The following is a 12,135-nucleotide window of genomic DNA, read 5'->3' on the forward strand; positions in this document are numbered from 1 at the left end:
TCTCACCCTGTATGTCTGAAAATGCTATACCAGTAGACAACTCTCCCTTTTTTGTCAAAGACTTTTAACTTTAGGGGCTGCAGAGATAACACAGTGAATAGGGCACTTGCACAGTCTCAACTTTGATTTGATCTCCGGCATCCCATTTAGACCCCCAAGTCCCTGCCAGGAATGATCCCTGAGCATCACCAGATGTGACCCCCCCCCAAAAAAAAATGATGAAAGGGGAAAAAAAACCCTATTGGGTATCATGTTCGTTCTCATGGCACACTGTTGCTATGGAAATGACCTGCTGCTTCTTCATCCCACTTCAGGTTCATGTACTGGACAGACTGGGGGGAGAACGCCAAGTTGGAGAGGTCTGGAATGGACGGCTCCGACCGGACTGTGCTCATCAGCAACAACCTGGGCTGGCCCAACGGACTCACTGTGGATAAGGCTGGCGCCCAGCTGCTCTGGGCTGATGCCCACACTGAGGTGGGCCTCCTGCCTCCACCACGTCCCAACAGCCTGGGGAGATGGGAGACGCCTGTCTTGGCCGCTCCCCCCAGGTCCCCCCCATGGTTGATTGCACCCCCTGAGAATCCCCACCCTGCCCTTCCTCTACAGCGCATCGAGGCTGCAGATCTGAACGGAGCCAATCGGCACACGCTGGTGTCCCCCGTCCAGCACCCCTACGGCCTCACCCTTCTGGGCTCCTACATCTACTGGACGGACTGGCAGACCCGCAGCATCCACCGCGCTGACAAGGGCACCGGTGGCAACGTCATCCTGGTGCGATCCAACCTGCCGGGCCTCATGGACATCCAGGCGGTGGACCGCACGCAGCCGCTGGGTGAGGAGACGCCCTTGGCGCGGGAGCCTCTGGGGTCAGGAATCTTCTGGAGCATAGAGGCCGCTGAACCCGGCAGGAGAGTGGGGCCCCTCTCCAGGCTCCAGACACGTTCCTCAGGGTTCGGTGCCCACAACACCTGTTTTCAGATAACTCCTGTGGGTTGTCCCTGCATCTTCTACTCCATCCCTGTGAGCCACAGCGTTCTCGCCTGAAAAGCAGGTGCCAGGTCCCAGGCATGCGGCTCCATGGGCTAGAGCATCTGCTTTGCCTGCAGAGAGAGACCCCAAGTCCAGCTCCCACATAGGTTCCGGGTGTGACCCTGGTGGGCCCCTATGCACTGGGGTGGCCCCCTCTTTTTGAGGTGAGGGTTGAACCCCACACCCAAAGGTGCTTAGGGCTTACTCCCCGCTCTGCGCTCACGGTCACTCTTGGTGGGGACTCAGAGGACCATATGGGATGCCGGGGACCAAACATGGGTTGTCTGCGAGCAAGGCAAGCGCCCTACCTGCTGCCCTCTCTCTCAGCCCCCATCAAAAGAGATCTCTGGTTATCTCTGGGCAGTGGAGATGTCACTCAGGGTTTGAGCACCTGCCTTGCCTAGGTGAAGCTCTGGGTTCGCTATATCCCCGGCACTGCAACAATAAGAAAATGAAAAAGCAGCGGTTGGTTTGTCCCCATGAGACAGCGGCCTTTGTAAGATCCAGACAGGATGCGAGGCTGGGTACCAGCACTCACGTTTCTATCCCTCCCGCCCCTAGGCTTGAACAAGTGCGGCTCCAGGAATGGCGGCTGCTCCCACCTCTGCCTGCCTCGGCCCTCTGGCTTCTCCTGTGCCTGCCCCACCGGCATCCAGCTGCGCGGTGACCGGAAGACCTGCGATCCCTCCCCTGAGGCCTACCTGCTCTTCTCCAGCCGCGGCTCCATCCGGCGGATCTCGCTGGACACCAATGACTACACCGACGTGCACCTGCCCATCCCCGAGCTCAACAATGTCATCTCCCTGGACTACGACAGTGGGGACGGGAAGGTCTACTACACCGATGTGTTCCTGGACGTGATTAGGTATGAGGCCCCCTGAAGCCTGCAAAGGACCCAGGCTTGCTTGTATCCCTGTCCGGGGTAGGGGTCTGGGGCTGGGGGATCCGTGCAGACCTTGCTGTCCTTGCTCTGAGCCACTCAGCAACCTAGACTGTCACTTAGAAGCCGGCACAGTCACTTTAAGATGTCATCACATCAGCGTCCCAGATATTGGGGTATTTATTTCATTAAAGACCCATGGGAGGGGCCGGAGAGATAGTACAGCAGGTAGGGCATTTGCCTTGCACGTGGCTGGCCCGAGTTCGGTCCCCGACATCCCATATGGTCCTCCGAGCATTGCCAGGAGTGATTCCTGAGAACAGAGCCAGGACTAACCCCTGAGCATCACCGATGTGACACAAAAAGCAAAAAACAAAAAAAAGACCCATGGGATAGAATGAATGTACTCATTTGTTACTCATTTGTGGGGATAGAGAAAACACAGTATGAGACTAATACCCAAGGACAGTAGAAACAAGGACCAGGAGGACTGGTTCACGGTTGGAAGCTTGTCACAAGTGGGTGGGGAGACAGGATAGAGAAGGGACCACTTTGGCAGTGATAGTTGGAAATTATCACTCTGGACAAGAACAGGGTGCTGAAAGTAGGTAAAGGGAAGATAGCCTTCCAGTACCCATATTACAAACCATAATGCCAAAAGGAGAGAGAGGTGGAGGGGAGAGAGAGAGAGAGAGAGAGAGAGAGAGAGAGAGAGAGAGAGAGAGAGAGAGAGAGAAAGAGAGAGACAGAGACAGAGACAGAGAAAGCGAGAGAGGAGACAGGCTGGGAGGGATGGGGGCAGGAGGAGGAGGGTGGTGATGGGGAGAGGGAGGGAAACTGGGGACATTGGTGGTGGAAAGTGGTACACTGGTGGAAGAACATTTTATGAAACCTGATCATGAACAACTTTGTAACTGTATCTCTCACTGTGATTCAATTAAAAAAAGAGAGAGAGAGGGGGAAAAAGACCCATGGAAGCTCAGCCAGCTGAGATACACAAACAAAACCAGACAGAGTCAGGCTGGGGACCTGGAGCCTCTTGTCTCTCTCTCCCTCGGGCCCACAGGAGCTCTCAGCATCCCAGCATCCCCGAAGACTCAGGGGAAGGACGCCAGCACTCAATCTTTAATCTATAATGTCAGCCAGGGCTCACGGTGACTCCCAGGCTCAGGGGTTCTTGCTTCTTGATTGTTTAAAAAAATAATCATAGTTTTGTTTTTTGCTTGTTTGTTTGTTTTATTTTGAGGACACACTAGAAAATGCTCAGGGGTTACTTCTGACACTATAGTCACAAATTACTCCTGACACTGCTCTGGGTACCATATGAGATGCCTGGGTGGGCCATGTATAAGGCTTTATTCACTGTACTATCTCTCTGGCCCCCCCCCCAAATTGTTGTTTTGGTAACAAGTTAACAACAGTATCAACATTTATGGTTTTGGTACGCAGTAGATACACAGCACCATCACCAGATTACCCATATTCCTTCTCTCCTTTCCACAGCTCGGTAGTCTTGACTGCAGTCACAGACCAAGGACTTGACATGGTTCATCACTGTTCTGCATTTGTTTCTCTCTAGACCACAGATGAGTGAGCTCACCCGAGCTTCATCTTGCTCCCTCTGACTTATTGACTTAACATGATACCCTCCAGTTCTATCCAAGTTGCAGCAAACTGCAAGATTTCATCTTTTCTTATGGTTGCATAGTATTCCAGTGAGATTTATTTTAAATTTTTATTAGTGAAACACTATGAGGTACAGTTGTAGACTTACAAATTTTTGTGTTTGGGTTTCAGTTATACAATGATCCAGTACCCGTCCCTCCACCAGTGCCAATTCTCCATCTCCAATGAGATTTTGTTTTTCTTTTTTATTCTTTTTTTTTTTAATTCTTGATTTTTCCCCCTACCAGCCGAGGAAAGGGATGCTCCGCCAACAGTCAAGAGGTTGGCAGAACCTCTCACACAGAAGGGTCTCTGGAATATAGAGTAGTTTAGAGATGGCCCCACTTGTTTGTGTCAGGTTCCCAGGCTGAGGGTGAACAATCTGGCTTAGGACTTAGGTAAAAATGCACTGGTGTGTCTGGAACGATAGTATTGCAGGTAGGGCACCTACCTTGTATGCAGCTGACCTGGATTCAATCCTCAGAATCACACATGAACCACATGTGACCACATATGGACCACATATGGGTTCCAGTTATGACCGAGCCCCGCTTAGAGTGATCCCTGAGCACAGAAACAGGAATCGGCTCTGAAATTTTGATAGATAATATTTTTTTTCAATTTTTGGGGGGACCCTCAAACTGTTCTCAGGGGGATTTGGAGACTACACCCCCACAACACTTGGCCTTTGGGGTGAGACAGTAGATACAGTGCTGCAGTGCAGGGCCAGGCAGGACCAGGGATTGAGCTTGGGTCTTGTACATGTCAGGTGTGCATTGCTAACCTCTCCACTGTCTTCCCAAGCCCTCAAGTTTTTTTTTCTTTTAACCTTGGCACTGCACTGAATGCCCTGTTTATCCCTGGGGTACTCCCGCTGGTGCTCTGGGGGTGATACAGTTCTGGGGATTGGTCCCACGTGCAAAGCATTCTAGCCCCCCGAGCCATCATAATACATCTTATAATCACCAGCCACAACCCTTGTCTCTTCCCTCTGGTTTCGGGGGAATTATTAACCTGATTTCTGGCAAGACAAGGGTTCAATCTGTTCATAACAGGAAACACTGGCCTCCTGAGGATTTGTTCATTAATCGTGCACATGTTTTGCGGACCTACCCCCACCCCGTTCTGTGTGCTCAGTGCTGAAGAATGTGCCCACAGTCTTGTTGCTGCCCTCTGGGAGCCTGTTGGGTTCCAGTTATGGCTGCAGGGATTAAAGGGGGCTGAGTCTACCCTGGTCTGTCGGGGTCACTCATCCAACCCCTCGGTGCTTCTTCCAGGCGAGCAGATCTGAATGGCAGCAATATGGAGACGGTGATCGGCCGTGGGCTGAAGACCACCGATGGACTGGCAGTGGACTGGGTGGCCAGGAATCTGTACTGGACAGACACGGGCCGAAACACCATCGAAGCCTCGAGACTGGATGGCTCCTGCCGCAAAGTGCTGATTAACAATAGCCTGGATGAGCCGCGAGCCATTGCTGTCTTCCCCAGGAAGGGGTAAGCTCTGGCCAGCCAAAAGGGGATCCAGGGAAGAGGGACGTGGCGGAGAGGTCCTGGCACGCTGCCTCAGAGAACAGTCTCCGGGCGCCTGCTGTGTGCGCTCAGCCTCTGGGTATCGTTCTTCCCTGCCGTAGGGCTGACATTGAGGTCTGTCACCCCTCAGGTACCTCTTCTGGACCGACTGGGGTCATATCGCCAAGATCGAGCGGGCGAACCTGGATGGCTCCGAGCGGAAGGTCCTCATCAACACGGACCTGGGATGGCCCAATGGCCTTACGCTGGACTATGACACCCGCAGGTGGGACCCCTGTCCCTGCAGCTTTCCGGAAACCAGGCAGGGATGAGGAGAGACTGGTGGAGATCAAAGCAGTGAATCCAAACAGGAGGTTCCCTGGGGGGTGGGGGAAAGAAAGGGTCAGAAGGATGAGCGGATGCGGTTCCTGAATCCAACCCGAGGTGGGTTTTGCTTTTCAGGTTCATAGATTTTTGGGGAGGTGCAGGTGGCAGTGCACAGACAACGGTGCCTAGGGTTACTCTTGGTGGTACCATGTGGCACCTTGATTGAGCCTGGGGCTCCCGCATGTTGAGGTGCCCTCCAGAACCTGAGCTAACTCTCCAGCTTGCTGTACCTGGTTTGTTTGTTTTTGTTTATTTGATTGGTTGGGTTTTTTGTTTGTTTATTTTGGCTTTTCAGGTCACACCCAGCGATGCACAGGGGTTACTCCTGGCTTTGCACTCAGAAATTACTCCTGGCAGTGCTCAGGGGATGCTGGGAATCAAACCTGGGTCAGCCGCGTACCAGGCAAATTCCCTACCCTCTGTACTATCGCTCCAGCCCTGGTTGGTTGGTTTTTATGTTCTGTGGAGTTTGGGCTGAGAGCCTTCCTTGGCACTGCATAGGGGTTACTTCCAGCTCTTTTTCAGGGTTCACTCTTGGTACTGTTCAGGGGACCATGTGGTACTGGGGGTCAAACCCAGGGCCTCCAAGATGCACACCCTGTGCTTCACCTATTTCTCCATTAATTAGAGTGTCATTAGCAAAGCATGTAGAGTGGCTGGTCACACTACTCCCAACCACTTAATGGCGGATTCTTATCCTCTCCTGATCCCATCAGACACTGAAATTGGCAACTGCTGATAAAGTGCAATTTGGATGCTAGAGCGATAAGACAGCCGGTAGGGCACTTGCGTTGTACACAACTCACCCAGTTTCATTCCCTGGCACCCGTATGGCCCTCTGAGGCCCACCAGGAGTAAGCCCTGCGCACTACCAGGGATGACCCAAAACCCAAAAAAATAAAAATCTAGTGTCTTCTAACTTGGGGAGCAAGTCACAAATCTGTCTACCTCAGAGCAACCCTCACCTCCCCAATGGACTCCCCAGCTACTCTTCAACTTCTCATCAACATGGTTTCTTTTCGGGGGAAAAAAAGTGGAGGGGGGGCTGGAGCAATAGCACAGCGGGTAGGGCGTTTGCCTTGCACGTGGCCAACCCAGGTTCGATTCCCAGCATCCCATATGGTTCCCTGAGCACCGCTAGGGGTGATTCCTGAATGCAGAGCCAGGAGTAACCCCTGTGCATCGCCAGGTGTGACCCAAAAAGAAAAAAAAAACCATGGTTTCTTTTCTTTTTTTTTTTTTAACACCGTTTCTTTTCCTGTCTTTTTTTGGCGGGGGACAGGGAGGGCGGTGCTCCAAGAACTCATGGATTCATTGAGCTTCTTGTCAGTGGATGAGAGAACTATAGTAGGAGTTAGAACCTGAGAGGTGAATAAAACACGTACCCAAAGGTAGTACAGTAGGTAGGGCACTTGCCTCACGCGTGGCCATCCTGGGTTCAATCAACAGCATCCCACAAGTGGTACTGAGAGATCATGGAGTGCTGGCAGTCGAACCGGAACCTTAACCTAATGAGGCTTCTTAAGTGCTCAGGGACAGACAGATGGCGCCGGGGCTCCCAGGGGTTCCTCGTGCCACCCTTCCCTCTTTTCCTTCCCAGGATCTACTGGGTGGACGCGCATCTGGACCGGATAGAGAGCGCTGACCTCAACGGGAAGCTCCGGCAGGTCCTCGTCAGCCATGTGTCGCACCCCTTCGCTCTAACTCAGGTACTGGCTCAGGAGAGAGGTAACAAAGCCTGCGCGATGGGCCAGTTTCCTGGGGTTCCCGGCAGCAGCCTCAGCCCTCATCACTAATGACCGAGCCTGCTAGGGTGTTGGCCGTGCACTAAAGCTGTGCTGTCCTGGATCCTGCTACCCCCCCCCCCCCCCACACACACACACACAAACACACACACACTCGTGAGCTAGCATTTGAGGTAGTGGCTCTTGCAGAATCAGCAGAGGAGCTTATGAAAGTTACAGTGCAGCATCCTGGGTCCTGGAGATAAAGAATCAGCTTTGCGGGACTTGGCCCAGGATGCACATTCTTTCAGAAAGTCAGTCTTGAGGGGTCGGAAAGATAGTACGTGGGTAGGGCGCTTGCATCACATATGCCAACCTGGGTTCAATCAACAGCATCCCACATGGTCCCCCGAGCTCTGCCAGGAGTGATTCCTGAGTCCAGAGCCAGGAGTAACCCCTGAGCATCGATGAGTGTGACCCCCAAACAAAATGAATAAACAAACATCAGTCTTGAGTTAGCTTGCTGGTGTTTATTGAGCCCCTCCCAAAAGGCCTGCTAAGTGGACACAAGTTTCAACTCACCGATTGAGGCAAGGGCAAGGCACAGAGCAGCCCAGAGTGGAGAAGGGCTGTGTCCTTATGGTCTAGGGGCAGCCTGGACAGAGCCCTAGCTGGGAGTGCTCAGATGTTCCCCCTGTGGATAAGAGCCGCAGAAGGTCCCAGCAGAGGGAAGGCACGCGCCGAGGTGCAGAAGCTGCACAGAGTTTGACTGTGAGTCAGATTTCCCTTTTTTTTTAATTTTTCTTTTGGATCACTCTGTTGAGCAGCAGGACCGGTGGATCTACTGGACAGACTGGCAGACCAAGTTGATCCAGCGTGTTGACAAATACTCAGGGCGGAACAAGGAGACAGTGCTGGCCAATGTGGAGGGGCTCATGGATATCATCGTGGTGTCGCCTCAGCGGCAGACAGGTGGGCTCCCGGTGCCTGCTCTGGCTTCCTTACCCTGGCTGGAGGTGGCCTGTCACCCCAGGTGATCAAGACAGCTGGAGGGGCCGGGGCCACAGAACAGCGGATAGGGCATTTGCCTTGCGCACGGCCGACCCAGGTTCAATCCCCGGCATCTCATAGGTCCCCCAAGCACCGCCAGGGATAGTTCCTGAGTACACAGCCAGGAGTAACCCCTGATCATCACTGGGTCTGACCCAAAAAGGAAAAAAAATACAGCTGAAGCCATTGACATCCTTTTGGTGAACGTTCCAGACTCTGACACCTTGTTAGCCCCTTCCTCTGCCATCACCGATAGTGGGGGTAACCCCTTGGACCTCTTATTTCATTTGAGAAGCATCAGACTGTGAGATCTGATTCTGTCTCAGGCCAGACACTCATCCTGCTTTGCTCTCCCCAGGAACCAACGCCTGTGGTGTGAACAATGGTGGCTGCACCCACCTCTGCTTTGCCAGGGCCTCCGATTTTGTATGTGCCTGCCCTGATGAGCCCGATGGCCGTCCCTGCTCCCTAGGTGAGTTGCCCAGTCCTGCCTCCTGGGACAGCAGAGCCCCTGGAGAGATAGGGGATCCGAGGCTACAGCTGTGTCCTTCCGGATGGCATCCCCCTGGGGGCCCTTGGGGATAATGACTGGGATAATGAGTGGGGTTTCGAATGGCACAGTTCAACATTGGCCTGGAACTTTCTAGAATGGACTGCAGGTCTCCTAATTTCCTGATTCCCGCCACTGTCTGGGCATTGATAGCCCTGGCCAGCCCATCCAGGGCTATCAATATTGAATCCAAATGCTCACTATTTATGGAATGAAGAAGGGCCTCTAATGAGGGGGCTAGGATCAGGGGGCAGAAAGGGCGCTTAGTCAGGTTCTCCACTGTGACTCCTGGGCATTTGTCCAGCTATTGGACTCCAGGAGCCCACAGCAGTTTGTTTTATTTTAACCCCCCGTCCAGTTCCTGGCCTGGTGCCCCCAGCTCCCAGGGTGACAAGCATGAGTGACAGGAATCCTGTGCTACCCAACACACTCCCTACCACCCTGCACTCCTCTACCAGCCGAACCCACCCATCCCTGGAAGAAGGAAGGTAAGTGGGTTCAATTTGTGACTGAGGGTCCGTTCATGCATGGCAAGCACTTGACCTCTGAACCCCATCTCTGGCCTGTCGCTTAATAATTCTTGATATTATCGGCTGAGGGGAGTTAGATCGCAGCGTGAGTCATCAGCCTGGCCGCGTTGGATCTGGAGATAATACTTTTTAGGAGTGAGGATGGGATAAGATTGGGTTACAACTAGTGGTGGTGCTCGGAAGACCATGCGATGCCAGGGGTCAAACCCAGCCTCCTGCATGCAGTGCATACTTTCGGTCCCTTGAGCCATCTCTCTGGCTCCCATGGAGATGCCATTTAGATTTGTAGATTGTCACAGGTGGTAGACTTTTCAGCCCTGTGGGCAGGAGACTTTCAGAGTAGCATTATTGTGGGGCGGGAGTCACACCTGGAGGTGCTCAGGGCCTGTTCCTGGCTCTGTGCTCAGGAGTGATCCTGGTAGTGCTCAGGTGACCAGATGTAGTGCCGGGATCAACCTGGGATTGGCTGTGTGCATGGCAACTGCCTTCACCCCTGTGCTGTCCCTGCTCTCAGAGATGCCTTTAATTGCCTGCTCATCAAGTATCCCCATGAAGTTACCTTCCTGCCATTTCAGCTTAGTTGTCTGAACCCTCCCTCTGGGTGTCATGCATATTCCCTTGTGAAAGAATGAAGGGGATAAAAACATTTTTTTAGGTCATTAGACCATGTGATAATCTTTATACAATGAGCTTGGCTGGTAGCTTTTTCAAACTACTCCTGGTAGTTCAGTAAGGTTTATTAATGATACCCTTAGCATTCTTCCACCCCCCAGTTCCACTTCTCAGAGGAATTCCAGAGCACAGTTTTTGCTTTTTGTTGTTGCTATTTTGGGGGGGGGGAGGGGGGGAGGTGATGGGGAGGCACACCTGTAGTGCTCAGGGCTTACTCCTGACTCCTGCCAGGTCTCTGGGGGCCATGTGTGGTGCTGGGGATCGAACCTGGGTCAAATGCGTGCAAAGCAAGTGCCTTAGATGCTATAGGAATATGCATTTTAAAAACACATTTAAACCACGCTAGACATTGTGAACAGATGAATCACAGTGTTTTCTCTGTTTTTGTTGTTTTGGAGCCATGCCTGGCACTCAGGGGTTACCCCCCTAGCTCTGCACTCAGGAATTACTTCTGGCAGTGCTCAGGGGACCATATGAGATGCCGGGAATCGAACCCCGATCGGCCGCATGCAAGGCAAATGCCCTACCTGCTGTCCTGTGACTTCAGCCCCACAGTAGTTTCTCTGCATCTCCTGTCCTGCCCTCTCCTTGCTGCTGCTGTCTCTCCCCTGCTCTGTATTCTTCATGGAAGCCCCACCCCTAGACCTTTCACCCTGTCCTCCACAGGACTCTTTCCCCCTTCTCGGAGGAGGACAAAGTTTTGAGGGAATACAGAGGCTTCACCTTCAGTTTCTCTGCCCCACAGATGCTCAGAAAAGGATGCCCGCCTGGGCCTCTGTGCACATTCCAATGAGGCCATACCTGCTGCGCCAGGTAAGTTAAGGGCTCGCCTGTTTGGAAAAGATGACGTAAAAAACCCAAGTCTCCTCTCCCAGAGACCTTCTGGAACTTTCACTGGGACTCTTGGGCTGGATGAATCCCGCTCTTAGATTAAACACAGAGAAAGTGAGTCATAACAGCATACTGATACTGGCATTTTAAGTCATACATGTGTGCACATGCACACATATGTGTCTGTGTATGTCTTTTAACCTCCACTAGTTTTGTCTTTATGTTTTAATGGAGTTTATTATTGATATGTAAGTAATGAGAAAATATAGGCTTAGAAGTTATGTGTCTTGGGGCTGGAGCAATAGTACAGCAAGGAGGGCACTTGCCTTTCATGCAGCTGACCCAACTTTAATTCCTGGTACCCCATATGGCCCCCTGAGTCCACCAGGAGTGGTCCCTAAGCACAGAGCCAGGGGTCACCCCGGAGTATCACCAGGTGTGTCCCAGAAACAAGGTTAACGGAGGGGCTGGAGGGAAGTCAGACAGGTAGGGCTCTTGCCTTGCATGAAGCCAACCATGGCATGTTCCACCCCCAGCACTGTGTGTAGTCTTTGTAGTCTTGGAGCACCACAAGTGTGATCCCTGAGCACAGAGCTAGGAAGAAGTAAGAAGTGTCTTTTTCTTTTTTTTTTTTTTTCCGCGGGAAGGGGAATGTCACACTCTGGCAGTGTTCAGACGCCCCTATGTGGCATCAGGGACTGAAGCAAGGTTACCAACCTTAACCCTTGTACTATCTCCCTGGCCCCTAAGTGTCTTACCTTCAGTTACACAACTAGTCAATTAGTCAATGGTGGAACTGGGATTTGAGATGCTGGGCTGGAGAGAGAGAGGACGGTAGGTAAGACGCTTACCCTGCTCACAGCTGACTCAGATTTAATCCCTGGCTCCTCAAAAAGAAAAGAAAGGGGCTGGAGCGGTAGTACAGCGGGTAGGGTGTTTGCCTTGCATGTGGCCGACCTGGGTTCAATTCCCAGCATCCCATATGGTCCCCCGAGCACCGCCAGGAATGATTCCTGAGTGCATGAGTCAGGAGTAACCCCTGTGCATCACCGGATGTGACCCAAAAAGGAAAAAAAGAAAGAAAGAAGGAAAGAAAGAAAGAAGGAAAGAAAGAAAGAAAGAAAGAAAGAAAGAAGGAAAGAAAGAAAGAAAGAAAGAAGGAAAGAAAGAAAGAAAGAAAGAAAGAAAGAAAGAAAGAAAGAAAGAAAGAAAGGAAAAATGAGCAGTACCAACAGTGAGAGGTTTCCTTTCAGCACCCAGAGAAGGAGGCCCCTAGCCACCCTGGGATGGTTTGAGATCCAAC

The 12,135-nt window shown here is 52.2% G+C and overlaps 1 protein-coding gene across 1 annotated transcript in view; it reads left to right on the forward strand.

The window, feature by feature from the left end:
- LRP4 (LDL receptor related protein 4) overlaps nt 1-12,135 on the forward strand; it is a 59,987-nt gene that overhangs the window by 41,419 nt on the left and 6,433 nt on the right. Inside the window, exons 26-35 of the mRNA XM_056133325.1 lie at nt 315-477; nt 610-835; nt 1,594-1,897; nt 4,855-5,073; nt 5,240-5,374; nt 7,076-7,184; nt 8,027-8,171; nt 8,608-8,721; nt 9,158-9,287; nt 10,747-10,814. Coding sequence (XP_055989300.1) covers nt 315-477; nt 610-835; nt 1,594-1,897; nt 4,855-5,073; nt 5,240-5,374; nt 7,076-7,184; nt 8,027-8,171; nt 8,608-8,721; nt 9,158-9,287; nt 10,747-10,814 — 1,613 coding nt within the window. The remainder of the gene's footprint in view (nt 1-314; nt 478-609; nt 836-1,593; nt 1,898-4,854; nt 5,074-5,239; nt 5,375-7,075; nt 7,185-8,026; nt 8,172-8,607; nt 8,722-9,157; nt 9,288-10,746; nt 10,815-12,135) is intronic.

This window comes from Sorex fumeus, unplaced genomic scaffold (genome assembly GCF_029834395.1).
Source record: "Sorex fumeus unplaced genomic scaffold, SorFum_2.1 ptg000007l, whole genome shotgun sequence".
Lineage (NCBI taxonomy): Eukaryota > Metazoa > Chordata > Mammalia > Eulipotyphla > Soricidae > Sorex > Sorex fumeus.